The sequence below is a fragment of the Quercus robur genome, chromosome 6 (assembly GCF_932294415.1).
Source record: "Quercus robur chromosome 6, dhQueRobu3.1, whole genome shotgun sequence".
Classification (NCBI taxonomy): Eukaryota; Viridiplantae; Streptophyta; class Magnoliopsida; order Fagales; family Fagaceae; genus Quercus; species Quercus robur.
In genome coordinates, this window is record NC_065539.1 from 47,718,003 (window position 1) to 47,729,438 (window position 11,436).

Here is an 11,436-nt window from a genome sequence, read left to right on the forward strand (position 1 = left end):
AACCAAGAATAAATTTGGTTTTCATACTAAAATTTTGACAATAAATACAATCAAAATTAATTAGTTGTCAAATTTTCATGATCTCTACCACTCATCTTGTTCATATATATGGACAGTAATGTATGTACGTATGTGTACACACACACATATATATATCAACCATTTGACTATATATATATATATATATATATTTGATAGGAAAATACATTTTCAATAAATATAAATAACAATAACCTTTAATTGTCTACTCTTTTTGTTGGTATACTAATTGTCTACTATGGTCAACCACAAGTCTTCAATATTACTCTAAATTATGTATTTACATAATGTATCTGCATAATATATGATCACTGCATAAAGTATATGCCAGCAAATGCTATTCCCCTTAATAATTATCATTCATTATATAACAATATTATCAGTCCACGGTAGAGATTGTCCCATGAAAAAGCAATTTAGAGCAATATAGGTACTATATTTAAAATTTTCATCTTTTACTTGATTCATTCTTTCTTCTTCTTCTTTTATTTTATTTTTTTGCACTTTATGTACGAAAAAGAAGTAACTTTTGCTTGGAATCCATCAAACCGAAAATTTCTTAGAGAAAAAAAGAAAATCAAGCTTAAAATTCAAAGTAAAGAATTGAGATTTTGGTAAAGAGGAATGAAATAATTACCGCTGTAAATTTGTTCTCCTTTGCAAGCCGGAGCTATTAACCAATCAGTGAAAGAAAAAAAAATCTAATCAGAGAATTGTGTTACAAAGGAGAAGAGAAACATGAAGAAAAAAGAGAAGAGAGACAGTTAGAGAGAGAGATCTATGAGAAGAGGAGAGATCAAAGTTAATAACAATGAGAGTGTGAAGAGAGAAAAAGTAAAGGGAAGAGAGAATAAGTGAAAAAGCTTACCATGAGAGAAGACACCAAAAAAATATGTTTTCTATGGCTACAGACGAAGATAATATTTATAATAGATGCAAATGCGTGAAAGAGAGATTGTTTTCCAAATACTTTTTTGGAAAAACAACCTATAAAAAATAAACCTTATTTTTATCAGGATTTTTCGTTGACTAAAGATAGTTTTCCATTGACCAATTTTTTTTTATACTACCAAACATTGGAAAATGTAGAAAACTATCTTTACATAAAATTTTCCAACTAAACAAACAGTGTGTAAGAAGAGATCCTGTTACTAACGTGAAATAATGAGCTCCCTGATGATGAGAATATAGATGACGTACTTCAATAATTTTATTTTAAAAACCATTTTAATCAAAAATTTAGATGCGGTTGCATGTGCCATTGGTGGTATTCCTAGTTTAGACATGGCGACTGTGCCTGGAACTTGCAGCAGTGTTTTTTCTCCTCTGATTGAAACTTTTCTAATTTGATAGATTGGTCAAATTCCTGGAAAGCAGTTGAGAGTAGGCACTTTATTGCTGGTTGGTTCCAGGAGTTGGATTTGACTTTGGGTGCTTGTAAACTTTTCAGGAGACAAGGGCTGCAATTTGGGACCCTCGACCAACCGAATAGAAACAAACAAAAAGAAATATTTACATTCAAATAGAAAAATTGGGGGGATAGCCTTAAGCAGCTAATACAGTATATTTCATTAGATGACCAGCTAAAATCAACTACAAGGTACAAAATACTGGAGTAGTTTCATTTATACAAATTCCAAAACTCTTCAGATCTAATATATTACCAATTCCATCAGTGAAACGATGAATTCTGAACCCTGATCCAAAAACAAGGGGATATAACAAACTAGTGCGCAAACTAGAGCCACTACTTGCCCACACTACTGCTACACCGTAATTTAAAGGGGGGTTCATCCCCCAAAAAAATTTCTTAATTTTATATTTCAATATCATTTCCTACGCTTTCCCTGCAACAAAAAGAACAAAATTAGCTTCAGTAAATCCATGGCTGGTAACTACCACATGAATAGAAAGCAAAATCATGACATATTTAGTAATCATGCAAAGACAGTAACATACTGAAGTAACATAGTCATCCATGGTCAATTGCTTCCGCTTCTTTAAGGAAGAGGGACTCTCAGTCTGCCTAGCCAGGGCTCGCTTTGATGGTGTCAAATTCTGAAACATACATTATTAAAGTATGAGATGTAGTGAAATGTAAAAATTGGGATGGATGAAGATTGGCTTGATCAAATAAATGGAAGATTTATATGAAGGGATGCATGTCAGTGAGGTGGGTGAAGCCAATGTGTGACAGAAACCAGTTAAGAAGAATGTGCATAATGGTGTTCTAAGAAGTTTGGGCAGGAACAAATCGAACCTTGGCAAGCTTCTTCTCTTTACGAGCTTGTCTCTCCCTCTCGTCGTACTCTTGGTTTTCCTTCTCCACCAACCGAATTAGTGTATCACACCTCCTTGCAAGTTCTTGAGTTGTGCGAGACTTCACAAACCAATCAAAACGAAACAAGGGTGATGTGCGAAATGCAGCCTTTAACTCATCCCAGTTCCCATACCCAAGTTTGTGAACCATGCATATCTGCATATTGTGGCAGGCAAAAAATGTGTTTAAATAATTGAACATCGAACCTATACACCAAAGTTCACACAGGGAAGGGAGTGGAGGAAGAAGAGACTCTGCAAAGAAAGCACACCATGAAACGATCACATTCTTCATTGTACAACTTCCCTTTATTCTGACCATACTGAATCTTGAGTTCCAGCCATGGATTCTTGTACCGGTCCAATTTCTTCCCAATAGCTTTCATGATCTCGTCCTTTCGCGAAATTCTAGCCTCCCCCCTTTCGATATTCTTAATGATCCTATCATAATCTGGAGGAATCATTTTAGAGACAACAATTAGATCCAATGCTACCAAAGTTTTAATGAGATCATGAAATCGACAGTAAATAGTTCTACCATATCAACCACTTTTCACAGAGCTTAACCAAAGTACAGAAACAACTGCAATCTGTATCAGGTTCAACCACAAATATTATGTTTTCCTATAACCAAAAAAAAAAAAAAAAAAACCAATGAAGACCAACTCAAGAAGCTGAACCAACCAAGCAGTCCTGCAGTTTAGCTCAAAACCAGGCACTAATGTGGCTCATCTCTTTCAATAACAGATGGCTCAACAACCCAGTTAAACCAGTTAAGACAATCTCTTCCCCTTAGCCAAACAGAAGAAAACAAAAACAAAATACAAAACCAAACAAAAACACACATTTATGGGTTATTTTTGCATGTACTAGGGGACTGGAGAACAGCAACTAATGCCATGGGATCGAAGGTCAAAGAGGTTGAAGTTCATGCCAACAGATGTTACCAAAACCCAATACGAGAACTTTATGTACATATCTCAATAATTGAAGTTTACATTTGCTTCCCATTAGAATTTATTTTAACTTAAAGTAACAATGGTGTAAAATTGAATATTACTCACCATTTAACTCTTTGTATCTTTCTTTAAAGACCTTTGCGTATCTTTCAACTTCCTCCTCCGTTTTCCCTTCCATTTCAGAAGCAATACTTTTTATGTCATTTCGGCCATACTTCTCACAAGCCCTGATGAAAGTATTGAAATCTCTTCTACTCCATGAAGAAAATCCCTGAAATGCACCAATAGCCAAGCTTAGAAAAAGGTGGCCAACATAAATCTTTTCTGTAAAATATAATCCACTCGCTCACATCTTCTAATAGCCGCTCCTTTTCTTCGAGCTCTTCAGCAGTCAATGGGTCTCCTACATCTAAATGTTTTAACACCCAGTTAGAGAAGGATTTAATGCAAAAGGAATAAGATTATAAAGAGTCAGGTAGATGCAATTCATATGGAAGATACCCAAATACCTTCAGGTTCATCTACATCTATTGTGTCTTTCAGCTGATTCTTTTGATGTGTTTGCTGAAATATTGTCAAATAGTAAATAAATCATGCGTAAACACTAAACTTTCAAACAATTATGTACTAGGCTTTTATCAAAGCAGAAAACATATATGCTGGAGCCCAATGATACCCACCATCAGATAGCGCACTTCCTTTTCATACAGCTCACTCAGCCTTTGAGTGTTAAAGAACTGGAAATCATGCCTGCCAGCAACAGAAGAAAAGGATAAATAAACAAATAAATAGGTTTCCTAGCAGGTGAGAACACAGCAGCAGTTTTGACACGAGTTTCAATAGGTGCTTACAATTGAGGCATCCGAGGAATCCGAGGCTCTTTTGGTTTTGCCGGGCCACCTTGGCGCATTGTTTGCTTAAAGTATTCAGATTCTGAGTAACTACAAGGGGGAAAATCATTTCATATAATGATTGAAAATCATTAAAATGCATTAAAAACAAAGATAAAAAACAAAAAAATGCTATTACTTTCGTTTCCGCTCTCTCTTTGGCGGTTCAATCCAGTTATCACTAACAAGTTTCTTGAAATCGACCTTGTTCTCGTCCTTCACCACAACAAAAGGCATGGACAGCAGTAAGTTATGAAAGTGAGCCTTAAAGCAACACCAAGCAAAGTACAAATTGAAGAACCTATATTGGTTGATGAACAAAACATGACAGAATTGCCTTTACCTTCTCATCATCAAAGTCATACAATTCAGCAGCTGCACAAAACCACACCAATATCAGCACTAGATATTTTAAAATTATATCATTGCAAAGCAAAAAATATACAAGTATATATTTATAGGCAAAAACTCTTGAAAACAAATATACATACTGTCATCCATTTTAAATTTGATTGCATCTTCTGTAAATTTCTTCATCTTGGCATCAAGCTCAGCAGTCGCCTCTTCTCCTTTTGCAATTATTCTATCAATGTCCTCATCTGTAATTGTACTATCCTTGGAACTGAAAACCATTTCAGCACCAAACCTCACCATCTGTAGTAGTTCATCTTTATTAACAGCTGCAAGGAATATAAATGCATGAGTGTATAATTTTTAATACAAAAATTTATCCCCAAAAAAAAGGACATGAAGGAAAATCTTTTAACGTGAAAAATGCTTACTCTTCTGCTCTGCTAATCGTCCTTGCTGGATCACCAAAGCATCTAGTGCTAGCTTTTTATAAGCCCTCTCAATAACTTTTTCCTCAATAGTATACTGTTCCATAAATCATTTACAATCACAAAGATGATTGAGAATTATTACATCTAGCTTCTAATATGTTAATTAGAAAAACACAAATCCAAACCTCTGTGCAGAACCGGAAAACTTGAACTTCTTTCTTTTGACCAATCCTATGAGCACGGTCCTGTGCTTGCAGATCAACTTGGGGATTCCTGAGAAAACCACAAACATCAACAAAACTACCAAAAACAGCAAAACAAGAGAGAGAGAAAGAATGCGCATACACACCACAGTAACTTCTGCAAAAAAATAAAGATAGATGCTCACCAGTCACTATCATAAAGAATGACAACATCTGCTGTAGCAAGATTAATACCAAGGCCTCCAGCTCTAGTTGATAATAAGAAAACAAATTTCTCACTCCCTGGCTTATTAAAAGAATCAATGGAAGCATCACGATCTTCTCCACCAGTATTCCCATCAATCCGGCAATATAGGTATCCACGAAACATTAAATAATCTTCAAGAATGTCCAGCAGCCTCGTCATCTGAATTATAAAAACAAATACCAACCACAAAATCAGACAGGAAGAATAAAAAATACAATACATAAAAATAACACTGCATATCAGCATGTATCCATTACCAAACAGGAATCTGTTGCAAATAAAATCATTAAGCCAACCATAGTCACCAACGACATAATTATTAGAATAATTTTAAAGAAAAATTACCTGTGAAAATATCAGGACCCTAGAATCACGCTCTTTCAGCTTTGGAAGCAACTTATCCAATAGAACCATTTTACCTGAAAATGAAAATTGATTGTCCATTAGGTTTGATCATTTGTCAATGTAAAAACCCTAGAAACCCAAAATCAAGTGGAACATATAGCATACCAGCATTTGTAATAAGATGATCTCCGGTAGAGTATGGAGGGCCAGGTTCAGCACCTTGAAAAAGATATGGATGATTACAGCATTTACGCAGCTGCATTGCTATATTCAGAAGACGCTTACGTTCTCCACCAGCATTAACAACTTCGAGATCTTTCTGCAGTAAAGCCCTATAAAAGTGTTTCTGCATTTGTGACATGCCGACTTTGAGAATTGTTTCCTTCTTTGGAGGTAAACCTTTCTCCACATCTGACTTCAACCTTCGGAGGAGAAAAGGGCGGAGGACCTTTTAAATGAAGAAAACAAAAGGCTATGTCATCAGCTTGAAAGACATGCTTGAGGGGCAGAGAGAGAGAGAGAGAGAGAGAGAGAGAGAGGGGGGGGATAGAAAAGATAACATAAAACACACTCCCTAATCAGAAGTTTTTAACCTACCTTATGAAGCTGCTGGACAACTTCTTGCTGATCATTTTCACCAGAAATTTGGAACCATTCGTCAAAAGTTTCAGCAGAACTAAATATCTCAGGCAGAAGAAAGTTGAGAAGGGACCAGAGTTCATGGAGGTTGTTCTACACAACAAGAAAACAACATTGCATTTAGATTAGAGAAATTAGTGTCCCAGCAGATAACAACAAATGATCACTCAGAAAAGAAACAGAACACTAACTCCCAAAAGATATTGAAAGCAACTAAAATTCGGTGCATAAAATAACCATGACACTCACAGGACCAAGTTAAGGCATATATGGAGCAGGATGAATTAACAAAAATAAAGCCCAACACAAAAGATACATTTTACAATAAAAAAATCCATAATCACAATCAATAAGAATCTAGACTTAAGAGACAATCACAAAAGATACTCATGACAAAATAGAGCAACGTTCATTGGATCTTTTCCTTCCATCACATTGACCTCCAAAAATTCTCATGGAAAATTTGTATTAATATTCTCTATAACCTAAAATTTTGTAATTGTGAAAGTTAAAGACTATGAAATGCCATGGTTGCAGAACCTGAACACTTCCATGTTAATTATATACTAAATGTAATGTTAACCTTCAGCATAGTTTCCCATAGAAGATATCGCATACATTTATAGAGTGACAATTTGCCTTAAATCTGCATCATCACCAACAACACAACCCTGCCTATTTTCAAGATTTACCCACAAGTTCAACATGCATGGATCCGCAATTTCTAACATGTCAAGTTTTCAACAATCCACAACATGCCAATGAAATTACAATTTTTACCTGAAGCGGTGTGCCCGTGATGAGAAGGCGATAGTTGGTATTATAAAGCCTCATTGTTTTTGAAAGGAGGGAATTCTCATTCTTGATCCGATGGGCTTCATCAATGATGATATAGCGCCAGCTAAAGCGACGTAAGGAGGACTTCTCTTTGATTGCCATTTCAAAACTTGTGACACAGACATCAAACTTGCCAGCAACCAGTAAATCTTCTCGTATGTGTTTCTGCCAAAAAAATAAAGACAAATTACTAAGCAAAAAGATGATCCGGTAACTACAGTTCACTCGTTCAAGTAGGGATAAAATGACTCACCCTTTCATCAGGATTTCCAAGAAATTTTACAGCCCGCAAAGTTGGGCAGAAACGTCGAATCTCATTCATCCAGTTTCCAAGAGTAGATTTTGGAGCAACTACCATATGAGGGCCAGTAATTCCCCTGAACTCGTGCAAATAGCCCAATAAGGAGATGGTTTGCAATGTTTTACCGAGCCCCTAGACGGAAAAATCAACAACTAATCACTATGTATATCATAAAAAAGCCATCCTTTGGGTCAATTATACACCAGAACATGGTCATACAAGATCATTTGTGATAACACAGCTTGGAAGACCAAGACTCAAAAAGGATATTAGCCAATAATGGCATCATGTCAAATAAGGATAGATTCTAAAATATACAATTAAATGCATACCATTTCATCCGCAAGGATTCCATTTATACCATTCTCATACAGTCGTATAAGCCAGTTTAACCCAGCAAGTTGGTAGTCCCTCATCTTCCCTTGAATACCTGAAGAAAAGAATAAGTAGATAAAGAAAAATTAGCACTAAATTTGAACTACACTGGCACTTGAAAAATAATAATCATAGGCAGTAGAAGTCCTTACAACAGATGAATATATCTAAAAAAAACAAAATCAAGAGGGGGGAAAAAACCTCTCCAACCAGCACATGGTGGTAGCACAGGAGAAAAAAAGGATACAAAAAAGATAGAATTCGTCAGCAAGAACTCACTTTTGTCAAAAGCACCAGATCATTTATATCTAGTACTTGTTTAAAATGAAGGAATTGGACAAGAACAAAAGAAAACAATCTGCCAAAAGCAGAAATTTAGGTAAAGAAATGGATTGGGAAAAAGCAAAAGAAAAATGTTTTGCATTAAGAATAGTTAATTCACACATTAGTAACAAAATTTTATAAAATATGCACACAAAAACAAAAAAAGAAGAATACAATGTACAATCACAACTTAAAGACAACCGTAACAAGGATAATTCTAGCACAAAGATAAACAGAAAGCACAAGAGAGAACGCATACAAGAGGGTTGAGTCACCAGCCGTGTGGTTCCTGTCCCAGATAAGCCATCCTCTTCCTCCTTGAGACATTCTTCATCCTCTTCCTCTTCAGTTATCTTTGACGCATGGCGACCCCTACAGTATAAATATATGAGTTCATCTTATTGTGCATGTCTACTAAATTAAATTATTCCTCCAAACTCAAAAGTATTAGTTTCATCTCAAGTAACAAGCAAGATCCCTTTTGTTTCCATATTGATGGCAACCTGTCTCCTACACTTGAGAGGGATACTCTTCCCCAAAATTTTAGGTCATATTTTTTGTAAAACAACAGGCTACAACAGCTTAAAGAAATCAAGATATTGGAATAACAAGTATCTTAATATAAATTCATATAGAAATAACACACTCGAGTAGAATGCTATAATCTGATGCAATGCAAGACAATGAACTCTTTATTTTCTTTTCTTCTTGATAAGACAGACAATGAACTCTCAAAAGGAGACTTGGTGTTCATGAAAACAAAAAAAGAACCAACAGATGAGACTTAAGAATCACCACCTACAGTTTGCTAGGATCACCACATAGCAATGAAAATAAAATAAATAAACAAAAACCTAGAAATCATCGCCTAATAGCATCAATCACAATCAATCATGTTCAACAAAGTCAATTAGAATTAATTGGTCTAATTTGGTGTCCGTGCCATATTCTCACCAAAAACTATCCCCCCCCCCCCCAACACAAACCCCCCAAAAAAACCATTTTAGTAAACTCAAAACTTGCGCAAGATTAATTCTACTTGAAATACAATATTATAACAAAAGTTGGGTTGTATCCACACATGGTTGTGCTTAGAGAAAGTTTTTAGACGTCCAAAATCAAAATTTAACTTTATCATCCAAAAGGCCATATAGCCAACATACAGAGCTAAAACAACACTAAATATGAGAAGACTTGCATGGCAAAAAGAGCTTATTCTCAAACAATAGAGATGGGAATCACAAATTAGAAGTAATTAAGTGAGAGAAGTAAAAGACTTCTCTAAGAACATTCGGACAAAGCAGTATACATTCTGCTTCTAAGGAGACCATGGATTATACCTTCCCTTTGCCTTCTTTTGAGCTGCAGATTGATCACCTTTGGCAAAATGAGCAAACAACTCCGTTTGCTGCAGGAGATACTTCAACCGTCCCTTCCCCTTATTGTTCTACAAATAAAACAAACATCAATAAAACCTGCCCATCATACCCAATAGGCTATGAATAACCAAAACAGCTACAAGTCCTGCAACGCACCATATCAGCCTCAATCGAAGCATTTTGCGCATCCAATATTTCCTGAACCTTTTGCCTCTTAACTTTCTGCATCTCTTTAAGCCTAGCCTTTTCACGCCTGCTAATTTCAGCATTGGACACATCATTTCCATCCTGTAAAGTAATGCCACAAATACACCACGAAGATAAAGTTACACACCAAACATTATACAACAACTGAAAATGTCCAATTGAGAACAACTAATCAAAACAATGCCTAAACTCTTAGGTTTTTAACTTTTTTCATCAGTTACAACCCAATGCAACATTGCCTAAACTCAAATTAACATGATACACTACTTTTCGCTCAGTATAATTCATAAAATTGCAAAAAAAAAAATCACAATGAAACAATTTGAAAACCGATAAGCACGTAAGCTCAAGTTAGCACAATACTCCAGTTTCAGCTTAATCTAAGTAATCAAAACGCAAAAAACGCGGAATGAAACAATAGACTCAACCCTAATTTTTCGTTTCCTTTTTTTCCTAAACATTAGGTTAAGTTAGCCCCAGAACAATCAAACCCTAGAGCAACAAATTCCACTAGAAACCCTAACCACACAGCTTTCAGATCCAACCAATCAAACACACACACACACACAGTTCGCCACCGAGGACACAATCGTAAAATTTTTACCTCGTCCTCGTCGTCGCCGGCGGCTTCGTCGTCGGAGTTTGGAGAGTTATCTTCGTCGGAGGCGGCGGAGCGAGCCACGGCTTCGATCTCCTCCTCGTCTTCTTCGTCGTTGATCTGCTCGTTGACTTGCTGCTGCTGCTCCTCTTCCTCCGACTCCGACGTTGAATTCGAGGCGTTGGACAGGGCTTCATCGGACGAGGCCTGTGGCTTCGAGAGCTTCGCCATGGCTTTTTTTCTCTCTCTCCCTCGGTTTCTCAGATCGAGGGTTTCGTATAAGTGCGTGTGTGTGAGACTATTTGGTGTATGTGCGTGTGAGAGAGAGAGAGAGCAGGAGGGCTAAAGAGAGACCGATTTTTTTTTTTTAATATTTTGAAATAAAATTTGAGAAATGGGTGGGATAAGTGAGGGGGTATTTATAGCCGTTTGATTTGAGAAAGTGAGATGTGCGGTTCGAATTTAGCGAAGCAGGTTTGGGCTTTGGGGCAAAATAGAATTGAGAATTTCCCGCCAACGTTGGGGTGCAATGTGATTTCCCGCCGAGTTTGTGTGACCACTAACCATGTGGGCTTCTTCTCAAAAAAAACCTAACCAAGTGGGCTCGAACCCAAATGTTGTGGTGCGAGTGCGACGCTTGCTTGGCTGGTTCTATTTATTTATTTATTTATTTATTATTATTATTAAGTAGTGATAGATACACAATACCATGTCAATTGAAAAATATGATTTCAATTAAAATTGTTAAATTGTGTTTTCAAAATAGTGCATGGAAGTGTGTAACAAAATAGTACAGTTGCAATATTTCACTAATCTTCTTAACTATTTAGTAATGAACACTTTATCCCTTGTTGTTGAGATTTCCATCACATTTAACCGAAAATTCAAATTGCTATTAAAGACGTTTTCTCGAAATAAAATTTGACTTTTTCTTCAAATTTGATGGAAATTCTAAATGCAGGAGATAATGTGCTCATTACCAATACTTAAGG

At 36.1% G+C, this 11,436-nt stretch overlaps 1 protein-coding gene across 1 annotated transcript; it reads right to left on the bottom strand.

Moving 5' to 3' along the window:
• Nucleotides 1–1,584: 1,584 nt before the first annotated feature.
• On the bottom strand, nt 1,585–10,820 carry LOC126689148 (ISWI chromatin-remodeling complex ATPase CHR11). The gene is made up of 25 exons (XM_050384200.1): nt 10,451–10,820; nt 9,796–9,927; nt 9,601–9,707; nt 8,520–8,632; nt 7,894–7,991; nt 7,514–7,693; nt 7,204–7,425; nt 6,382–6,516; nt 5,950–6,232; nt 5,785–5,858; nt 5,378–5,598; nt 5,175–5,262; nt 4,990–5,083; nt 4,699–4,887; nt 4,551–4,582; nt 4,347–4,423; nt 4,169–4,258; nt 3,998–4,067; nt 3,827–3,881; nt 3,668–3,726; nt 3,423–3,588; nt 2,631–2,809; nt 2,300–2,515; nt 1,999–2,097; nt 1,585–1,886 (listed from the first exon to the last, which is right to left on the bottom strand). Exons 1-25 carry the CDS (start codon nt 10,673–10,675, stop codon nt 1,869–1,871), a joined length of 3,222 nt encoding a protein of 1,073 aa, XP_050240157.1. The 5' UTR covers nt 10,676–10,820; the 3' UTR covers nt 1,585–1,868.
• Nucleotides 10,821–11,436: the final 616 nt, after the last annotated feature.

Bases quoted from the DNA above. Each gene is read 5' to 3' on its own strand.
- LOC126689148 (XM_050384200.1), bottom strand. From the start codon at position 10,675: ATGGCGAAGCTCTCGAAGCCACAGGCCTCGTCCGATGAAGCCCTGTCC. The intron at 9,708-9,795 runs GTGCGTTGCAGG...TTTTATTTGTAG, and splicing joins CTTCGATTGAGGCTGATATG to AACAATAAGGGGAAGGGACG. The intron at 5,084-5,174 runs GTTTGGATTTGT...TTTATGGAACAG, and splicing joins TTTTCCGGTTCTGCACAGAG to TATACTATTGAGGAAAAAGT.